Genomic DNA, 23,305 nt, shown 5'->3' with positions numbered 1-23,305 from the left:
AAACACCAAGAACAACGTTGGAAATATGTTGCCAGGATGGAAAATAACCCACAGTCTGACTGGAGCGCATTGGCTGCTCCTTACCCCTTTGCGCAACTTCAGCTCATAACGACCCAGTATTTATTATTCCATGGATCGCTGAAGGTTGCGGTGCAGATCTGAAACCAGGCGCACAGTATTGGAACCTCCTTTCTCTCCTGTTTTGCATTGGGGAAAAAAACCTTTGAGAATGAGAGGTTTATCTGGCTGCATCCACCTTGCACCCTTTTCCTTGCTTCGGAGTCTCTGGACTCGCCGTCAACATCTCTAAAGGTAAAAAAAGGCAAAAGGAAAGAGGGTGAAGATCTCTACTTCACCATACTTCTGTGCTCTTCTCGCCTTTTCTACCTCCTCTATAAGCAAATGAGCCCTCTCCCATGGAGGTAGTACAGCCGCTCTGGGGGCCCAATGACCAGCGGGGAGATTTTTCCAAGCAAAAGGAGCCCGTCAGCAAGAGGCGCATCGGATGAAATCAGACCCCCGCACCCTCCCTATTCACCCACCCCACTTCCTTTTCCTCCTCTGTTACTCCCCACCCTACCCCCTTCCCTATTCCTCCTTCTAGTTTAGCTTGAATCGTGTTAAAGCTGCACGGGGGCATAAAGGGGCTGGAGAAACCTTGTTGCACCCCCTCAAATCCATCTGCGCTCTTACACTCGAGCTGGAAGGACTGTTTTGCGCACGTCTCCATCAATGCTGCCCCAAGTCTCCAGAGGGAGCCGCGCTCATTGCCACCGCAGCTTTTGGTAAGTCACTTTTTTTTTCTTAAGATTCCATGATTTGAAGATAACCCAGACCCATCTTTTCCTTTGGTCACTCTTAAAGGTTCTAAATTATCTCAATAGAGTCTTACTAAAAGACTGGAGGACGGTCGCATCCAAGCATCTCAAAATTTCAGCAATGGGCACAGACCCAGTTCTTCCTCCCTTGGCTTTACATTGGCAAATAAGCCGTGTGCTGCTGGCTTTAGATGACACTTCATGGAAAATGAGAGCCTTTTGACTTTGATCATGTTGAATGAGCCAAACAGTCACGCTGCTGCCTTTGACATTTTTAAGGCGACGCATCACGCTTTCGGTGCCAGAATAAGACGAGAGGATCTGCAGCATTCATTATGTTTAAGTAATCAAGGTAGTTTTAGTCAGTCAATGAAAAGTAAGGCAATGCAGAACAGTGCGAAATGCTACACAGCAGTGTTTTTTTTTCCTTATGGAATATGAAGAAACTGTCTTTTAATGAATGAGATGCCAGAATTGTTTCATAATGAGTCTCAAATGGCTTGCATTTTGTGAGTGTGTGCTTCCACACATATCTACACCTGAGTGATTGAATGTTTTTGCATGCCTCTCTCTTTCTATCTCTTTCCAAAGGTTACTAAATGGTTTACTGGGGGAGGTTTTCTAACCGGCGAGATGCTGCTCGTACCCCTGCTGGCAGCCTTTTTTTCCTCCATCTCGGGCTCCCTCTCCTCATCCCTCTCCTCCATGTCAGACGGACCTCCGATGATGGACCCCACTGCCTCGGACCTGATGGCCGAGACCTGCATCGCCTGCTCTTGCATGTCGGTGGAGAACGTGCTATACGTCAACTGTGAGAAGATCACCGTCTATCGGCCCACGCAGCTCATCCCTCCGGCCTCCTCCCTGTACCACCTGAACTTCCAGAACAATTTTCTGATTGTGCTGTACCCCAACTCGTTCCTCAACTTCACCCACGCTGTGTCACTGCAGCTGGGGAACAATAAACTGCAGAACATCGAAGGCGGAGCGTTCATGGGGATGAGCGCGTTGAAGCAGCTGCACCTTAACAATAACGAGTTGAAGGTGCTGCGAGCTGACACTTTCCAAGGCATTGAAAACCTGGAATACCTTCAGGCTGACTACAACTTAATAAAATACATTGAAAAGGGAGCATTTAACAAACTACACAAACTCAAAGTGCTGATTCTGAATGATAATCTCATACAGGCACTTCCTGAGAACATTTTCCGCTTTGCCTCTCTCACACACTTGGATATAAGAGGAAACAGGATTCAGAACCTCCCATATTTAGGAGTGCTTGAGCATATCGGGCGGATTGTAGAGCTGCAGCTTGACGACAACCCCTGGAACTGTACCTGTGATTTAGCACCTCTGAAGGCGTGGCTTGAAAACATGCCCTACAATATTTTTATTGGTGAGGCCATATGTGAAACCCCGAGTGACTTATATGGGAGGCTCCTGAAAGAAACCAACAGACAGGAGCTTTGTCCCATGGGAACGGGAAGCGAATTTGATATTAAGATGCCACCTGCACAGCCTGAAAATGGGCAGGGGCCATCCAAAATGACACCAACCACAGCAGCTCCAAAATCGCCAAAAACAACTGACTCATCTAAGTTTTATGGAAATGGCATTGTGGCTGGTTTACCCCCTTTTGGCAAAAACAGAGAGATTGTTCCACGGACTCCCCTAATGTTGTGTCCACTCCCTTGCAGCTGTAAGGCCCATCCCTCTGACTTTGGTGTTAGTGTAAGCTGTCAGGAAAGGAGTATAAGAAATCTTGCTGATCTTAATTCCAAACCCCCAAATGCCAAGAAACTTCACCTAAGTGGGAATTACATCCGTGATATCAGCCCAACTGATTTCCAAGGCTTTGAGGGCTTAGATTTGCTTCATCTTGGCAGTAATCAAATTGCAGTGGTACAAAAAGGTGTGTTTGCTAACCTTACTAATCTAAGGAGACTGTATTTGAATGGAAACCAACTTGAACAGCTACACCCAGAGATGTTTCTGGGCCTCACAAACCTCCAGTACCTTTATTTGGAATACAATGCCATTAAAGAGATCCTTGCAAGCACATTTGACTCAATGCCCAATCTACAACTCCTGTATCTCAACAACAATGTCCTTCGGAGTCTCCCAGCCTATATCTTTGCTGGTATCCCTCTAGCCAGACTCAACTTGAAAAACAACCACTTCATGACATTGCCAGTGAGTGGTGTCCTGGACAATCTGCGGTCGCTGACCCAGATAGATCTAGAGGGCAACCCATGGGAGTGCTCCTGCGATCTCGTCGCACTCAAGCTTTGGCTGCAGAGGCTCAGTGATGGAGTGGCTGCAAAAGAGGTGAAATGTGCCTCCCCTGTGCAGTTTGCCAACATTGAGCTGCGTTTGATTAAAAATGAGATTCTCTGTCCTAAACTCACGACACCTCCACCTATCTCAAGCTCCACCGCCATTGTGACCTCGGTATCACCCGCAGGAGTCGGCAAGGCACCTCCAGGAGGACCTGTGCCTCTCTCCATTATGATCCTCAGCATACTTGTGGTGCTTATCCTAACTGTGTTTGTGGCCTTCTGCCTTCTAGTCTTTGTCCTAAGGCGGAATAAAAAGCCCGTGGGCCGACAAGAGGGGCTGGGGAACCAGGAGTGTGGCTCGTTGTCTCTACAACTTCGTCGCCATGGCCACAAATCCGGCAAGAAAGGGTCCATCCCTGGGGATGACTTGGGAGGTGAAACGTTCATTCCCCAGACCATTGAGCACATTGGGAAGAGCCATACCTGTGGCATTGGACGGTCCTCAGACATGGACGCCGGCTTCAAGTTTGCCGACTCGCAGAGACAGAAGATCATCCTGCGAAACTGTCCCGACAAGGACAAGGACCTACTCTCCACCCTGGAGCGCAACAAACGCCTCAGCACCATCGATGAACTCGAGGAGTTTCTCCCCAACCGAGAGCCCAGCCTGTTCATCCACAACTTCTTGGACAGTAAAAGAGATTTTAACAGTATAGGGATGGGCGGGTATGAAATCCGCTATCCTGAAAAGACACTGGATAAAAAGATGAAGAAATCATCACTGATAGGTGGAAACCACAGTAAGATCGTGGTGGAGCAGAGGAAAAGTGAGTATTACGAGTTGAAAGCCAAGCTCCAAGGGACGCCTGATTACCTGCAGGTGCTCGAGGAGCAGACTGCCCTGAGTAAAATGTAGGAACTGTTTTGTTTGACGGTCAGCACTGATTACACACACATCAAGCCAATAGACAGGCAAACTCTATCTTATTTCTGTTCTCTCTTCAAGTCTCACATACACACACCCTATTCAAACCCCCTCATCTCTGACTTTCTGTCTTCATCTCTACATCCACACACACACGCACACACACCCCCACACACACATGCACACACACCCCCACACACACACACACACACAGAACAAAAAAGTGCCTTCTGGAAATCCTTAATGACCAATGCAGAGATAGACAAAATGGCTCCACACTACAAAGCTATTATTAGAATCAGAGTGGATGTATTTCAGAGTAAGAGACCTTTTGGATTTTCCATGTCACTACCTGTATGAATCCCGCAAACTTAAACAGGATCCCCCTAAAAACAAAGAAATCAAAATTACAGTCGTAGTATTTTTGCTGCTATTGAAATGGATACTTATTTTTTTTTGTTCTCTTTTTGTTCTTTTCCTCCTCCTTTTGTTGTTTCAACCAAATCAAAGGGTCTTGAAAACAGTGCTTGAGAATATACCTCGCTGCCATCAGGCCGTGTTTAACAAAAGGAAAAAGCAGGGGGAGCGTCGAGTGTTGATCGCTTGGAGAGAATCAAGGGATTGTTGAATCTGGAATGAGGTTTTGAACACTTAATGACTTCTATGGATGCTACGTTTTTCCCTTTCTGTTTTTTTTTTGTGTGTTGGTTTTATTGTTATTTTTATTGTGAGGGTGTCCACATCTGGGGATCCTCTCTCAAGTCAACAGCAGACTCTCTGCCATCTTGTCTGGATTACCCACCAGCAGCAGTACACCTGCTCTTTGCTGGGAAGATAAACGGCTCCTGTTTTGCATTAATGGCAACTGACGGCACTGTAAAACTCTTTTCTTTTTCTTTTTTTATTTTTGGGAATGATTTAATGACTTGCTTTCTTGTGTAAAGAGCCATGTTAAATATAGTGTCTTCTGAATGGAGTTGTGTTTCTCTTTGAAGTTGCTACTTACAGTAAACGTATGTTTCTTTTTTCTTTTTTTTCTGGGTGAAATCTAACGGCACATACACTGTCAGAGACGTTATTTCTTGAAAAAAAAGAAAAAAAAAGAAAAATAAACCCGAAGGAAAAAAAAAAGTTACAAAGCTGCTTGCCATGTAAGCGTAACCTGGAATTTATTTTGTAAGTCTTACATTGTTTGTATCTGTGGGACTGATTTGTAAATTACAAGGACAGACTAATATCTACACACTGATACTGTGCGACGGAGCATCTTCGAGAGACTGAGTCAGAGTGTTAAAACCAACCCATAATATATTTCAATCAGCGATCCTGCACCCCTCGCCAGCTCTCAATTCTTAGTTAAAAGAATTAACAACATAGTTCATTTATTTTTCTATGCAGGATTATTTAAGAGGTATTGGTTTTATTTAAAAGGAGCAAGAAAAGAGTGGAGAGGACTTGACAAAACACTTCAGAGCTATTTCAGGCTGCAAAGAGGGACTGTTCAGTTGTTCTAAGTGGGTCTTTGCTTCTTTCCATTTTGCTGAGCAGCTTGAACCTGCAAAAACAAAGAGTGTGAAATGTAATCTTTGGCGTTTCTTCTCGAAAGATGACAGAACGAGGCCTAGTAGTCCATAAAACTCCTGAGCAGTTTTTCCGATTCTTCTATCTCCCACAGTATGTTGTGAAAAAAAAAACAAAAAAAAAAAAACAAAGGTTTCTTATCAACATTATGCAACCAAAATAAATGTGCATTAAACTTGATGTGCTTCTGGCATTGTTGGGCTTTGGGAGAGGAGGCGTTCTGAGGCGAACAAATCGGGGCTCTAAATTATTAGACTTGGACAGAATCATATTGTAAAACACCATGTGCAATATTAGTAAAAAAAATAAAAACAAAAAAAAAAAAAGCTCAGACATGATGGCTTCAAATAATTTTATTTAGTTTGGGGTTATGTTGTCAGGACAAGTTCTATTTTAAAATTCTTTTATCAGCTTAACTCTATTTGGTCCTTATTTAAAAAGCATTAAGTTAAATTTCTGAGTGTTTTTGACATTATAACTGAGTAGAATGTATCATGAAAAGTATAATAAATACAATTTTCTATTGGTCAGAAATCTCCTGTATATTGGTTCATTTTCTCTTGTATAATCATGTTGAAATCAAGGTATTAAAATGAGCACCTATTTGCACTGTGTCCCCCTTTTTTCTTGAAGTTAAAATCCTCGTTACCTTTTTATGGTGCTTGATGAAAACGGTCCTTGTGGTACTTTCAGGCTGAAAAATGCTGTTGATGCTAATGTGCTGCTGCTTGTTACATCTGGAACATTTTCTAGTGTGTGCTCAGCTGGAAGCATTATTTAGAACTACTTGTCATGCAGATTTCTTTAAAATGCTATTTAACTGATTTAGACTCTGTAAAGCTTGTTCTGAGAAGTTATTAGCAGTAATCTATGGTGAAAAGTGGTTATCTCTTTATGTTTTTGTGGCTCAGACAGACTAATTTGACTTAAATGTATTGATGTTTTCTCACTTTTCAAGTCAAGAGTTACTATTCTTTAGCTTTACGTTAGCTAAAGCTACTGGTAGTATCGGCTGACCTTGTCAGCTGTGACTCGCTGGCCTCCTCCAACTCCACCAGGTGTTGCGTAAACATTATGATATTTATGTAAAAAGTCATTTCTTGTGATTTTTCAAGTGTCATAGTTCTGAGAAAATGAACTGGCTTCAGATGAACAAACTGGGAAAATGATGCAGCTTCAGTCTCTCCTGATGTAGCTTTAGCATAATAATACAGAAGGTATAAGTCTGAGAAAATAGAAACAAACCTCAAGGTAACTTGTGAATGTATTCTAAGTTCTACCCACTAAAGTGCGAAAATATTAATATTTTCAGTTTAGGTTATTTTAAGGAGTTAAAAATGGCTTAAAAGACGCTTTGAAAGGGAGCTAACACTATCCAATCTGTTCATTTAAAAAAAATTTTGATGGGAATTTTTGAGGTTATGAACAATTTATAACTTTGCAGGCAACATAATTCTTGTATTCAGAAGAAACAGATTTTATTTTCCCAAAGACTGAAGCTGTTGTGTCAGTTGATCAGACAAGACATAATGTAGTGAGGTTTTTTTATTATTATTATTATTTTTACATTTTTTAAACTAATCAAATTTCAAAAATGTCAAAGCAGGTGGCACAAAATGCTTTTTTTTGCCACCTACCCCACTGAATTGTTATTTACATAGACCCTAGTGGTGGTGGAAGATCCCTGGGTCTTATTAGCTTCCTGCTAGTAAGGTAAACAGTGTACAAATAGTTTTAGTAAATCCTATCTCATCAGCTTTTACATCATCTCAGCTAAAACCCCACATGGAAAATATAGATTTAATAAATGTTTTACCTATTTTGTTTGAAACTTGCAAACTGCTGGAAACAATGAAACAATATAAAATATTCTTAGTAAATTAGCAAAAATTTGGGGCATTTCCATTTTGTGTGTTTGTAGAGTTTGATCTTTTTGTACCTGACTTCTTTGGGTATGACATGTGACCCTGAAATTGTATATATTTACATTTTACAGTAAGGAAAAGCACCATACACAGGTGAGAACTAAAAGGATGGGAAATAGACTAAAATGAAACACTTTTAGAAGTAATTTTGGGGTAAATTCACAAATATTTATTTCTGTAATTTATTCAAAAACTTACCTTTCAAGAAAATGAATGCAGGAAAGAATCAAATTGTATTGCATTTGTCCCAAATGGGCCCTAAAAAGGCAAAACTGTGAAATGACCAATTTGATCTTTTGTTTAAATAAATATTGGCTGATTTCATACAGTTCTGTAAAGCAGAGTTGACATAAACGTTCAGAAGACTTGTGCGATCAAAAGTTACTGCATTGAGATGGTTCAATCTACTTTGTTCAGTTTCTTTTGGCGAATCTGCTTTTCACCAAGCGAAGAGATTTAAATGATGCTGACAACTCACAGGATTCCAACAAAACACCTGCTCCAAAAATCCTATTTAGCCATTAAAAAATATATTAAAAAATGCAGTGTAGTAATCAACTTTGACCTGTTTCATACTGGGATTTCTTCTATCCTCTTTTTGGAGCCACTTCCTCCTCCCAGGCAGCTGCCCTCCTGAGCGCCGGACGTTTTTAGACACTTCTATCAAACTTTCATGTCTTTTTAGGGTTAAAAACTCCCTTCTTCTCCTTTTCTGTGGTGATCCAACCTTTCGGGCTAGAGTAAGACCCAGCAGCAGAAAGCATGACTCATCCCACACGCCAGAGAATTGTCCTCGTTAATAATTAAAACCCTTGGCAGTTATGAACTAAAAACGGCATGTGGGGAGTTGGGTGAGGGAATCTGATACGTCCAAACTTTTTTGTCTCATCTTTTTGCTTCCCGTCCTGTCAAACCCTTGGTCATGCTGCACTTGTCAAAGACGAGATAAATCATCCAGAAATAGCAAAAAATAAAAAAAAATTTAAAAAAAGTAAAGATAGGCCTGGCTTGCAAAAAAACGGGCATCTTTTGAGTCCAGCGTTTTTACCACAGTGACTTTGTGTCTTTGTGAGGCCTCTTGTGAGATCAAGAGGTACTTGCAGGGTGGAGAAATGATTTTCTTCCTAATTTAACTCATTACACAGGAGTAGAAACAGAAAACATGGAGAAAAACCTTGTGGCTTTTTTTTTCCATTTATTTGTGTTTGCTTCTCTCTTTTCTCTGCTCTTATCATCCCACCTGCTGCAGAGGCAGTTATGTAATCATGTACCGAATGCTTACTGTAAAAAAAAAAAAAATCTCCCTGTTTCAGACCAGAACATGGTAGTTTACTACAGAGTCAATTTTTTACAGGCATCATGACTGATTGGAGGGTTATAAATGTGGAGCAACTGATGGAGAACTGCTACAGGCAGAGATATGGAATCTGCCACTAGGGGCGCTGTGCACTTTGGATATAGAAGCTGAGCAGCTGAGCTGAAGAACAGTTTCAGCCAAAGAATGACAAGCAAATTTATGTTGTTTTTGTGATTTCAACTCTCTTTCTAAACAGTTTTAATTGTTTTTATTCATGTATTTTCTATAAAGCTCCTTTTATTTTCCAGATATTAATGTAAAAAGTAAATACAGCTGATTACTGCCTTCAGATAAAGTCCCAAAGAAAAGATGTAAAACTTTACATGTTTACGGCAAGCTGTTTTTTTTTTCTTTTTTTCTTCACTTTGTGACTCTGTGGTTTTGTTATCGTGTTAATAATTCGTCAAACATCTAAACTGGATCCAGTTTAGGAACCAGGTCAGTTTAAAACCTGATCTAAACAAACCTGGAGGCCCAGAAAGCAGTGAAATGATCATTTTCTTTTTTGTAAATCTTTTTTTGTCTGTTGACCTTTGGTGACTAAATTAAATAACACAAAACCATCAAGATCTTGATCAAAACATTATTGTTAGTTGGTAAAAAAAAAAAAAACATTATTTAAATATAAGTTAAGATAAAAAAGAAAATACTTTCAGAGATCATATGTTTTATGTTTTAGATCAAAGGTGTTAAGGTTATGACTGAAAATGATAAATGACATAAGAGAAGAGAAAGCTGTATACTTTACTTTCCAAATGACAAACATGCTCGAGCCTTTTTCAGGTTTGAATCTATACCTGTTTACAAATTCATTTTTTCTTAAAAAAAATAAAGTACTATTTTTTTCTGTTTTACTATAATGCTGCCTCTGAGCTCATTGTTAAAAAGATTAATTTGAAGAAAAGAAAATCATGAGATAATTATGTTGGGGCCTTTGACCCCCATTGCAAAAAATACTTTGGACAACGGAACAAGTCTGGAAAATAAAATCAACTTTTGTAGTTAATCAGATTTAAAAAACAGCAAAATCAAATTTGTTTCTTTCCCAAACTTTCCAGCACTACACAGGAACGTAGATTGTATGAACTGTCATAGTTGGGAGCAAACAAACATGCAAACCAAATTAAAATCATTTTTAACCAACAGGTAAATTTCATTCTGTTAGTGTAAAAAGCTGCTGTTTTTACTTTCACCACCGGTTAAAATGTGTTAAGACATTGTTCTGAAAATAATGAACCATAATGAGAAAAGAATCAGTGAATTTTCTCAGTATTCTATGGAGTACAGCGAGTTTCTTTACGTCTTTTTGTCATGGTGAAAATGATCCAAATTACGGTTCCAGTCAGAAGTTTACATACACTCATCGTTGATGTTAGATTCATGTACTTCTTTGGTCTTTTAATGAATATTTTTAACACGGTTTTCCACTTTGTGTGCTTCTACAAGAAGCAACTACACTGACATGTTATGGACTCTATCTAATCCATTTGGTGTGAAAATGTGCAAAACGTTTCAAATAAACACAAACACCTCAACAACACGTTGTTTACATCCACCAACACTGTTCTGGTTTAATTCTGTGTGGATAATTGACCAGTGTGTTCGTTTAGCACAGATTACTGCAGGATAAACACTGATCTGCTGCAAACAAAGCAGATAAAAACACAAAACCAACAACAACAGAGAAGTGAAGAGGAAAAAAAAAACAAGTATATTTTATTCAAACTCATATTTACATCTTTTTCTCTGTTATCTCAGTATTACGTATCAGGCTGCTATCATTGGATAAAGAAGTCTGTTTGAAGTCTGAGGAATAATTGTATGTGTTTCAAGTTGTACATGTCTGGTTTTAATTTCTACGTCGAGACTCTTTTTACGCTGTTGTTGACAATAATCGCAACACCTGACCCTTGAACTCCTGCTGTGCTCTAACCCAAGCCCACCTCTGTCTCCATGACGACATGCTGGTGAAACATCCTATATGTAGCATCAACAACTTTAAATGCAAGACGTTTTAGGCATAACTAGTCATATATATTCATATATGGACCCAGTTTGAAAATATTTTTTTTCCAACAAATATTTGAATAATTTGAGAATATTTTTATGATTCTGGTTTCCTGAAATACCAATTGTTACTATTTAAATGATCTCCATGAAGTCGGTACCAACTGGACATTTGTATAAATTTCCTTCCATTTAGCTGGTTTAAGTCTCCCTTCTCGGTTTCATATGTAGAGTATTTATATTGGTTATGGAGATAAAAATGCCTCAAAAATGTTTCACTGTCGACCAATGTGTGGAGATATATAACCATGGATTCCATAACTTTATTTTTCCATTCATCATATTTTAAAACATTCTGTCCAGAAAGTCAGTCAGAAATGATTTTTTTGTTGGTTTTATTTGTGCTTCCATATTTATTCATTCACAGTATTGTGTGATTGGACTTTATTTTATTTTTTTATCTCTGTCCAAATAACTCTACTCATCCCGGCACACATCTTTTTTTTTTTTTTTTTGCCAGTGCCTATACATTTTATTTTTACATCTATCCTAAAGTTTCATTGCTTTATTTTTCTGAATATTATTTTAGTAACTCAATCTTCTGCTTCCTGTTAATTGAGGAAACCATCCTCAGTGTGTCTAATAACCTGCAAACTGGTTTTATTGGTGTGAAAAGCATCTTTGAATACATGTTATCAAAATGAAATAGCAAAAAGATTAGGGGAATTCCTGAAAGTATACAGTGAATACAAGAGTATTCATATCTGTTTGGTTTTAATATTACAGTTTACTTTAATGGAATTTTACGTCACAGCTGAGCACAGAGTGTTGCATATTTGCAGAAAGCAATAATTTATAGTTTGTAGTTATAGTTATGTTTTACGCAAAAGAAAAGCTAAAAAAAGATTTTGCACCTGAAGACGAAGGAAATTTACCTTTTGTACCTGTAACCTGCTTTGCCTCTTCAAAATTGCTCAAGCTCAACCAGATGTGTTAGATATAGTTTGTAAACATACATTTCAATTCTTACCACAAATTTAGGTCTGGACTTTGACTAGGCCAACAATAACGTGTTTTTTGAACTATTCCATTGCAGGAACAGTTGCACCTGATTCGATTTTTATTTGCACCTAGTGTTTAAAACAGTCTATTGTTTTCCTTCACTTTAAAATATGCTGGACTTTGCAACAAATTAGATTTTTTTTTTTAATTCTCTTTTTTTGTAATTTGTGATTGTAATGTGACAAAGTGTAAAAAAAAAACTTTCAAGGTGTGTGAAAGCAAACTGTTTTACTTGGTTGATCATAGAGAGTAAGTATTCTAAAGGAAATTTAAATGACTTGAACAAATATTGAAAAATGCACTAATAACCAGTAATCTGATGCCAATATTGTTGCATTGAAGGGGTTGAACAGGATTGTGAGTTACTGTCAAACAGACAACAGTTTCTACTAACTTCTGAATATGAGTCGGTTTACATGGACATAAATTGTGGAGTTCCTCAAAGGTGTGTTTTAGGTCCCATGTTATACATACATGTTATACGTTCATTCTCAACGATACTGAAATTTCTATTCTTTGCAGAAAACATTTTTTTGCTCTGTGGAGAGCTTACAGCAGCTTTTACAGTCAATAGCATCAGAAATTAGTCATTTGAAAAGAATGTAAATTGTCAACAAATTTAGGTAAGACAACAATTTTATGGTTTGGAAAATGAATAAGTGAAATAGAATTAAAAGGAGGCAACATTGAATGGGTAAATGAAAACACATTTCAGCAGATTTGCTTGGAACCTCTTAGGGTTGATATAAAAACAAAACTAACAAAGAGCACTGGTGTCAAAATTAACGGCTTAACATTTTCACAAGATTTAAATTTACTTAACCAGTTCATCATCATCAACATAGCCTGAGTCAGACAAATAATTAACGTTAGCATATAGATCATTTCAATTAATCTAAATATTATTGAAAACTTCATTTTTTTTAGGAAGTTTATCACTAAGTCAGACACATTGTATAGATCAAATACACACAAATAGATGTTTGAAAGCCTTTATTTCCATTAATTATGACATGACTTAAAATTAGAATATTACATGAGACCATTAAAAAACATTTTTAATACAGAAATGAAGCCTTAATAAAATGTCTGTAGAATACCTGGGTAAAAGTTATTTTCCACCTGACAAATGAGCCTCAATGGAACATACATATTCTAATCTATTTATTTATTGAATATGACCATGTATGTGTCGTCATGCTGCCACTAGAAAGTCATTTGAAGTCCTTCTGTTACATCCCAATGACGACAATGAGACTCCAAACAGGGGTTCCGTCTTTAAGGCGGCCATTTAATGCCAGTGATGGTGCTGCAAATTACTGTGTGTCCATTTTAAAGGAAAAACTAAAGAACACATTCCTCTGTGTCGGCCTCTTTGTTAAAAACAGACAAACGGACGAGTTTAACACTGCGCCGCCAGTGAAAGCCCAATTTCAGGAAATCACCCGTTACCTCATATTAGAAGAAGCTGTCGCAGCCTTTGAAATGTAGATTCTGATTTATGTCTTCTTTGTCTAACTCAAACGACATTGTAAAAAAAAAAAAAGATTTGAACAGGTTCTGCAGAGCATCAGCAGTGCGACATGTTGAAAAAGTCTTCCATTTCCTTCGTCCTGTCCTGCCTTTTAATTGAACGCCGGAGCACAGCGGAGGAGCGAGCGTTCACATCGCTCCTCCAGGGCCTCTTTTTGCTCCATGTCGACGCTATTAATTTAATTTAATTTTTCATTCTAGCTCTGCCCTGTAAATGAGATTACCTCCCAACCCCCGCTCTTTTTTTTTCTCTTTTATACTTGGAGGTCTGTAAAGGACAATGAGATTGTGACCAAAGGGGAGATATTCACCTGCTTAAGAAGTGACACCTTCTACGGCCAAATAATTGAGTGAAGCCGACATTTCTTTAGTGGGCATAATTCCATTCAGTCACCAGATCCTAATATATATATTTTTTTGTTCCCACTTTAAACATTGACATTCCAGGGGGAGGGCGGAGGGGAATATTAAATGTGTAATCTGGGACTGTAATGATTCAAATCATTACATCAAATTTGCATGAATGTACAGCATACCTTCCGTTTTATTTTCTTGAAATATCTTTATCTCTTGGCTTTTTAAAGCTAATCTTTTGGTTTCCAGAGCTCTGCGATGAGCTGCCTGAATCAGGGCTGGATCTGATGAGCTGGGCTTTCTGTTCAGCTGTTTCCAAACAACTCAAGAGCTGCTAGTTTAGCTACCTTGTAGGAACATTGATAGATAACATTTGGCACTTTTATGAACGTTAAAATGTGTTTGTTTGTTATCTGAACACAGAAAGTAACCAGCCTGAGTTAGCAGGGAGGGTTGAAGTCGACCTGCCATTGGTCTTGGTGGTCATAGTTCCGTTGTGCATTAGTTTGAATGCTTTAAAGGTTCTGTGATGTTTTATTGCTAATAGTTAGCTTGATGCTTTTAAAATGGTGTCATATCACAGTGAGCTAGCTGGAAATGGTATCTTAAATTCTTAGTGTGGTGGTAGGCTAACAAGCTAATTATATATATACCATTTGTTGTAGCTAACTTCTGTAGTTTTAAAAAACCTGACAGAATCTCGGGCGCTGATCTTCCCTTCATCCTGAATTATACAGGACAGGAAAAGAGAAGATGGCGTCTCTGCAGACCCCACACATCCTGGACACAAATTGTTCAGACTTTTTGCCGTTTGGAAGACACTCTCCCTGTGGCGGCTGATTTTTGCAACCACGCTTTCTCTAGCTGCATTTCAATCAACCATAAACTTGTACTGTTTCCAAGAGTCCAAGCTGTCCCCTCACAGGTCACCCGTCCGTGACGACTCCCCCACTCAGCTCCTTCCGACTAGCCAGAAGCAATTAGTAAACACCTGGTGGAACTGCTAAGCTCATTATGTGAGCCACTTTTCAGCTGGTGAAAATGTTAATAGAGGAGCCGTGCTGTGATGACTTCCTGAAGGCGGAGCTTCAGAAAGAGCAGGAGTTTTTAAAGAGACAGAGACCCAATTTCAAGGTGTTCAATTACAAAAGTCAAGTTTCTCTTGATACTTAAAGCATTTTTATAACTGAAGTGCAACATAAATACTTGATTGTGCTGCAAAATAGGACTGTGTCTGGAAAATACATAATACTGCCCCTTTAAGAAGTTGAAAACCTTTTTGTTGGCTTATAACAAACATTATCCGATTCGTGTCGTCATTTCATTCCCTTGTGGATTTGGCTTGGCTAAGCAGAGCGAAGAGCTGAACAGGGACATAATAAAACATCCAAACTGTATCGCAGAGTCATGGTTACACTTTAAGAAATCATTGAACTCCCTATTATTTGGGAGATAGACCTTCAAAAATCATTGATAAACCAATTTGTGTGAGGTGTAGGGCAACTATTTGTGTATGAGGGCAAAGGGTTGTGATTAATCTGCTCATGTTTACTCTGCTTGCAAACATACACCTGTTTCCGTTTCACTGCATTGATCGGCGAAGGATCAATGGAGACGAGGGAACAATCGCAGACAAGTGGAGGAGACCTTAGAGACTACCCCTACTTTCTCCATGCTTTGTGTGTGTGTGTGTGTATGTGTCTGTGTTTCCCAGGGAAATGTGTCAGAGGCTTTTCCTTTTTGCTCTCACTCTCCCTAATCAATAACTTATATCACATAATGGAACCCAATCCTTCAAGAGCATTCCCAAAGTGACGGCTAAAAAAATACAACAAAAAAAACTAAAGACAGTCAAACATGTAATGTGTGCCGCTTGTTAATGTTTACAAACTCGCACACGCACACACACAAGAGCAATTAGAGTGACTTCAAGAGAAGTCGGGGGAAATGTTTTCATTTGTTCTTACATATTCCTTTTTATCGTCGGCGCGGTGATGTCCTGCTGTTTTTAGGCAAGATGTCCGATGATCCGCAAAGACTCTTTGACAGGTGATCTTAAATTACTGCAACACCAAGAATCTCCTTGGAAACCGCCCTGAGCTGCCTCCAGTTACAGCTGCATTCATCCTTCTTCCTCTCTCTCCTCTCTCTCTCTTTCTGTTTTGTCCGTCTCTCTCTGTCCATCCACCGTCTCATTTTGCTGTCCTCTCTCTCTCTCACTCTCTCTCTCTCTGCTGTACCTGAGCTGAATTATGATCCATAGTCTTAGCAGATACATTGTGATTGATTGGGGTTTTCAGCTAACTAATGAATTGGCCCCTCAAGGACGTGTAGCAGGCCAGCTTTGGTAATAATGTGGACTCTGCTGAAGGCAGCTTAAAGACTCCTGACACCACAGATTTAGCGCTTACACCGTTTATTTGGATTTGGCCTTAGCAGTGAGCTTGTTGGGGGTGGGGGGCTGAGGGGGGTGTAATTTTTAAATAGCCTCCATTTGCAATCCTAATTGCTTTTTAGATATTGTCTCATTTTGCTGAGCACATTTCAGCGATATGTTGTATTTTTTATGAAGATGCTGTAAATTAGGTTATTCGCATCGAGACGCGTCGGGAGTCTGAAAACCACTTAAAACCAATTTGAGCATTTTACGCTTTGCAGCGGTTTTCTGCAGGGATTTAACATTACTCCAGTTGAAAAAACAAGTCATCGCATTTAAATATTTTATTTTAGCCAGCTGTAAGTTTAACTACTCTTAACACTATCAAAACATGTCAAAATAAAAAGTTTCCTTCATTTTAATTTCTTCCAAAGGGACTACATGCGTCAAGACACATTTCTCGAAGGTTGCCAACCACTTAAATACCGAGATGTGTCGTATTTTACACTTAAAATAAATCAATTCAGAAAACATATTAGAAATTTTATTTATAGACTGAGTGTGAAATTAGTTCATAATTTCACTAAGTGTGAAATTATAGACTGACCTATGATACAGGTCAACAGTTTGGTCACTGTTCTGTTTGATCCAGAACAGTGGCTGTTTAATGTTTAGTGGCTGGCTAATTTAGAGAAACAAAAACATTTATTTCTGACCCACAAATATCTGGAGCTAAAGCTAGCAGTGGCTAGCTCTCAGACTAGTAGCTCCCGAACAGGAAACCAGGCTCCTTTAAATGCTGACCAGTTCAAAATGAGTCAATATGTTAAAGTGACTGGAGGGCAGTTGGAATGGCCTCTTCAATGTGAAAGTTGTGGTTATGATTCCAGATTTCTCCCCCCACATGCCGAGTCAGCATAGTGCATGTCTGAATGATTGTTGCTATTTACCCTAAGGGGTTTCAGCTGTAAGTGTTTTATAAATTCAGCCCATTAAACTGTTTAAAATCCAATCATCATAGTCAGTCAACAACATATTACTGCACCGAGCCACCATTAAATGAAAGTATGTGGTAAAATATTTTTAAATTAAAAAACAATACTGTTTCCTTTGTTACTTCTTGCATTTTGGTTTTAGTCTCAGAGTTAATCTGTCCGGTGTTACTCAGTGTTTGGTTTTGTGTAAAATCCAAATGATTGGCTATTACTGTGAAAATATCTTGATTGGCAAAATTCTGAATCATTTTCTTGTCAGATTTATTTTTCATCAGCTTCGAGCAACTTAGGAGACCTTTTGGAGGAGCAGAATTTCTTCTTCCTCATCAGCTGTTTCTGCAGCAAAACTATTTTCAGCATAAAAAGACGCATCTACAAATACATACATGTTCCTTTTGTAGTGGCAGCAGAATTCCCAGTACCATCTATAATACCGTCTTAGCATAACATTGTTTAAATTGCTCCATTACAATTACAATTTAAAAGACATCCGTCAGCTCTTCTTAAGAAAAATAAAACGTTGACTAACCGTTAATTTAAAGTGACACGTTTAATACAATCCCAGTATTAAATGTTGCCTCGGTTGACAGTCAGGTGTCTCTCGTTAAGCCGGGCTACATCGGCTTGTTCTACACGTTAATCCCCGTTGCTGAATGAAAGCTGAGTCAGCACCGGCTGCGAAGGCCCGACATGCTCAACCAAGTGTGTGGGTACAAAGAATAGTCAGGACCAGATGCACTGCCATCATTCTAATTGAGCTTTTATAAATGACACAAAAACATATTACATCTCAAATTTCCAAAGCAGAAAATGAACAGGAAGTTCAACTTAACTATCTCGGTTAATTCAGAGTTTTTAATTAATTGCTGAACAATTGATGGAGTAAATATTGGAGGTATAACCGTAAAAAAGAGCCATGTGATTTCATCTTCACTTGTTTATTGAATATTCATAGGCTGAGGTTGTCATGTTTTATTTTATTTATTAGAAAATAAGACCCAGTTCACAACTCTTGGTGGTTTTGAAGTCCTCTCAGTAAGATCATGTTGGCAGGAACTGATTTTAGTCATTGTAGTTCTGATACAATAGTCTGGTACAGCTAATACCAGTTAATTCTATCCAAAGGAATGAGAAAGACTATTTTATTTAGGAAAGAGAAAGTTCCTCCCCACTCATGTTTGGATATCTGTACGAATCAGAATCAAACCCACGGGCTCAGAGCAAAAACGTCTAAGCAGTTTGCTATCCATCATCTGATTTACACCAAGATCAAGATGGGTGTAGAGCACCGATGCTGATTTACACCAGGCATGTTTTGGCAGCAAAACATATGTTTTCCTGCTAAGACAGGCATGAACCTGTACATGGACTTCACTAGATCCCCCAAAAGTCCAGCTGTTCACAGCCAATCCTTTGAGTCTTGTATGTTGTGAAGTTGGGCCTCCATCGGTTTTACTTACTTGTCCCACAGATGCTGAACTGGATTGAGAGTCAGGAAATTTGGAGGCCCATACAACACCTGAAACCTGGCACCCAGACAAGTCTACGTCACAAAACAAACTGGGATGACGGGGTTACTTCAACAATTTGATCTATAGTAGCTCAAATGTTGGATCAAATCACATGTAAATCAACAAACACCGTGCCTTCCGTGGACCATTTCCAATGGATTCTGACTAGGAACAGCCAACAGAAGCTGGCGTTTCGAAGTGGCTCTGTTAGTCTAGTCATTGTCACATCCTTCCTTACTCTCATTTCTCTGCTTCTGAAACATCAACCTTGAGCACGAAATGTTCCCTTGCTGATTATATATATCCCACCCACTACCAGGTGTTCATCACTCCACCAGCCATAATGCTATGCCTCATTTTTGGATGTAATTACTGCATTTTGGACTAAAGACTGGTAGAGACTCAATGAATGTCTGTATTTTCTAATTTCAACAATCCAGACAGCCCTTTTGAACTAATCGTTACCCATGGAATCAATGGCTTTATTGACAGCTTTAGGCTTTTTAAGAGTAATGATGGTGGCACATTCAGTTAAACCAAACACCGTTTGATTTCACCGATTTCCAATATTAGCAGCCTGTCGGGAGCCATTTTGTTCCTTTGGTTCAGAGCGACACCTGGCCGAGGGTAGAGTCTTTATGAGGACACCTGCCAGCATTCTGCTGTAAATCCCTCAGACGCTTGAAGCCTTCGCTGGATCATCCAGTTACAGCTACAAGTTCAATTTGGCGAACTTGGAGAATAGACCAGGTGATGATGCTTTTCCTGAGTGTGACAGTGTGAATTCATCCAGCTTTGTGTTGGCACCGTTTCATGTTTTTTGATTTAATTGAACTGGGACAAGATGACATTAACTGGTTTGTGTTATTCCACGTAGTTAAGCGCGGCTAGTTGACATGTGTTTATGGGATGCTATTAGTTGTGTAAGTAGGTATCTTTGCAGTTAGCATCTCCATCTCAGGATAATTCCAACCTAAAAAACAGAACTTACATCTTTTTATCTCTCTCTCTTCGCTCTGTGTGTGTGCGTGTGTGTGTGCAGTGCTTCCTTACCTGCAGTGCTTTCATGCTCTCATGTTCTCCATCTCTTATCACTCGTTCTCTCTCTCCATCAGCTCTTTGCTCTCTTGCTCTCTCCTGTTTGCCAAGCCAGCCGGTGTTGACGAAGCACGAGCTGTTTAGTGTGTGCGTGCGTGTCCGTGTGCGTGTGTGTGTGCGTGTATGCTGTTCTGTTGACAGAGCTGAGATATTTAATTGACACCCACAGAGAGAATTATACAAGCTTCCAAATGCTCTTTCTCTCCTTCTCTGTGTGTGTGTTAAGTATTTTTTGGTATGTTCGTGTGTGTGCATGAGTGAGTCTTTGCCCACACATCAAAGCAGTGCTTGTGTGAACAGGTTCTTTGCAAAGTGTTTTTTGTGTAGTTTACAGACGTAGATCATATCACCATTTCTTCTCCTCGCTGCTGTTCTTCAAACCTTCTGTTTCCGTCATTATAACTTAGTGTTATCTGCCCTTTGACTGCATCTTTCATCCAACTGTGCAACAAGAAGGCCAAACATGCTACTGATTGTGAATAGAAACATTGTACCTCTTCCTGAATGTAACTGCAAGCCTCAGGTTTAATAACGCATTGCACAGTTGACTTGTTTTCTATAATAGAGTGTCCATATGCTCCCATGTTTTGCTGAATACTGTAATGCTGCCTGTCGTAGTGTTTTTGCAGGTATGCCAAGTTGCATTGGGCTGGGTCTCAAAGATGAATCTATTAAGCGCTCAAAGATAAGCAGATTAATTAGGTCAACTAATTGAGCAATGATAAGGTCGTCGGTTTTCTTGAAGTGTTCCCAGGCCAGTAGATACACAGACCGTCTAGCTAGTTCTGGGTCTGGACCAGGATCTCCACACAGCTTGTCAAAGTTTTAAGTCTAACGTTCAGGTAAGTCTGAAATGATTCGTACCCCATGGCAGAATATTTTCATTCAACTGACACAGTGATTTCTTACAGAAGACTCATGAAATGTCTTTAAGAGTTTAATAAAACCCTGGAGAAGTCTTTGGACTTCTCTAGTTCTTTTAAACTTAATTCAAAATTGTCATGTTAAAATAATGTATCCCCTCCTTAATAATCAACAGAAAAGCACTAATTGGCATCACGTTTAATAAACACTTTAATAAACACGACAAACTTTTAGCACATTTCTATTTAATGGTTGGTGTGCTTTGTGAAGAACTTTGGTCAACTATTGTTTAGAAATGTGCTTTATAAAAACGTGACATTTCCCACAGTTATTCATTTGATGCAGTGATCTTTGATGTTGACAGGCCTCTTTGCTATCACCCTAATTTTTAGATCCGCCCAAATGTTCTCTGAATTATAGTTGACTCTGGTGGAGTAATGTAGCTTCCAATCAGGAAAAAAAACTCTGTTTGTCAAATCAAAAGATGACTTTGGATCTATTCCTGCTGGGGGAATGAATCGTTTTTAGCTTAAATGTGGGTTATATAGAATACGCAGACAGGTGCTCTACACATGTGTTAAGTAACAAAAAAAAACAAAAAAAGAGTCTAAAAAATCTTTAGCTTTGTTATGTTGCAGCATGGACTTGTCTCTACATTACACGTTCAGCAAAGCTAATTTCCATGGTGACAGACTGCATAATAAAGTAACAAAGAGTCTGTCCACTGTAGCGTCTGCAGTGGTCTGAAACGGTGTAAAAACTCCATGTACTTGGAGAGATGCCATGGGGTTTCTGAAATGTTGTGAACTCTTTGAGAGAAAAGCATGGACAGTGATCTGAAGAAATATGATATGATGTAATTAAAACCAGTCCATACATCAGTTGCCAAGGAGACAGAAAGGGCGAAGGTAGAACTGATCCACCTGATTTATTGGGATTTTATGTGATGATCAATGACAGTGTACTTCATAATCGTAAAGTGGAAGAAGATTTGTTTCAATTTTTTTTTTTTTTACAAGTTCAACTCTTAAAAGGACATCAACTTGTGTTAGACTCTACAAATCTATATGGCCTTTTTGGAAAACAGAAAGAAGACAGACTGTTGAAATAAAACTACAAGGAATCCTAATTTTTGAAGTTTGCATTATGGAAAGTATATCAAACATGTGGATGAAAGGTGATTTAGTCACATGATCAAAATTGAGCTAAATGCTGAGTGTTTTGTATGTTGGGAACGTTAACACTATACTTTAGGCTCAATACACCGGCCTCAGAGTTAAAAAATATACACCAGTGAAAGCATCTTTTTTGCACTGCGTTGGAATCATAGTCTGACCATCTAAGGTTGTAGTTTGGTAATAGCAGAGGAGGAAACGAATAAAGACGTTCAGTTCATGTCGGCCACTTCTGCTTGATTCTTCCTCTCCGTCTCTTTAGATCGTAAACACATCTTCTGATTAGGTCTGCCACAATAACAACTTTCTCTGGACAATAAATTGTCCAGGGATTCATTGCGATAAATGATATTGTTATTTGAATGTTTGACAAAACAAAGTTCACAGACTCAAAGGCCAATAAACTTCAGTCTAGAACAGAACACTAAACACTGGAACTGGAAGATATTTTAAACATCCAAAATAAAACACAGCAACCAAAAACAGCAGATAAAACGGGAAAAACCTCCACTTACAATCGAAATTATAAGTGAAATGGATTATGATGTCTCTGTAAAAAAAAAAAAAAAAAGCTCCTCTTGATCTCTATTTTTTTCCGAGAACAACTTAAATCACAAAGACAACAGTTGAATTTGACTGGAAATGAATACAAACATGGTTGCAGTTAAAACACGTTTTCCTATCTCTGTTCAGTGTGTGAAAAAAATAAAAATCTGTCAGTGTTGAACATGTCATTAACGTGGTTTAATCCTTTAAGCCTCAGGCCAATCTCCACTGGGAAAGCTTTCTCAAATTCAGTCGGCAGCAGCTCCACAACCAGCGGGGACCGAGGGGCAAACTCAACTGGTTTGGACGTCAGAGCAAATTAAGATGCCCTTGCCATGAGGTTTAACTGAGACATGAAAGACAGACTGGAAAACTCTTATTGTTAAGGCTGACTGGTGAACAGAGATCGACCGAAATGTCACTGTTGAAATTTTATCAAAGTGTTTCTATTTGTAGTTTTTTTTTTTTTTTTTCAACCGAGTCTATCTGGTATGAAAACACGAAGAAGCTCGAATCCACAGCAGATCCCATTGAAAACCTCGGCCACCCACGTCGTCAAAGGTCATGATCAAAATGAACGTTTTACAGGCTTTACAGGCAGATAAACACAAACCGCATCGGTGAAGGAAACGACAGGCGGCTGATACCATAAACACAGCAATCTAAATGGCAAGTTCCCTGATAATTAAACGTCTGCACTCAGCCTGAAAGTCAATCTGTAGTGATTCACTATGATGTGTGTTCCTCTGTAAACGCTCCCCACTCAATGACTAATCTCTCTCTGCACTGTGCTGGCGTTTGTATGCAGCTGGTTATTCATTTCAGTTATAATTAAGGTTAGAAGTCGGTGAACTCCTTAATGAAGAAAAATAATGATCAATAAGATCAACGGAAGAAC

The 23,305-nt window shown here is 39.0% G+C and overlaps 1 protein-coding gene across 1 annotated transcript; it reads left to right on the top strand.

Moving 5' to 3' along the window:
* Window positions 1–1,415: 1,415 nt before the first annotated feature.
* Window positions 1,416–6,212, top strand: slitrk4 (SLIT and NTRK-like family, member 4). The gene has a single exon (XM_088009811.1). The coding sequence runs from the start codon at window positions 1,452–1,454 to the stop codon at window positions 4,011–4,013; it is 2,562 nt and encodes an 853-aa protein (XP_087865937.1). The 5' UTR covers window positions 1,416–1,451; the 3' UTR covers window positions 4,014–6,212.
* The last annotated feature ends 17,093 nt before the right edge of the window (window positions 6,213–23,305 follow it).

The sequence above is a fragment of the Poecilia mexicana genome, unplaced genomic scaffold (genome assembly GCF_051168715.1).
Source record: "Poecilia mexicana isolate PSO_F unplaced genomic scaffold, ASM5116871v1 scaffold_10, whole genome shotgun sequence".
Lineage (NCBI taxonomy): Eukaryota > Metazoa > Chordata > Actinopteri > Cyprinodontiformes > Poeciliidae > Poecilia > Poecilia mexicana.
The sequence above is the reverse complement of the archived record's forward strand: the minus strand, read 5'-3'. Positions and strand labels throughout refer to the sequence as shown.

Excerpts from the sequence above, each read along its gene's own strand:
- slitrk4 (XM_088009811.1), top strand. The coding sequence starts at position 1,452 with ATGCTGCTCGTACCCCTGCTGGCAGCCTTTTTTTCCTCCATCTCGGGC.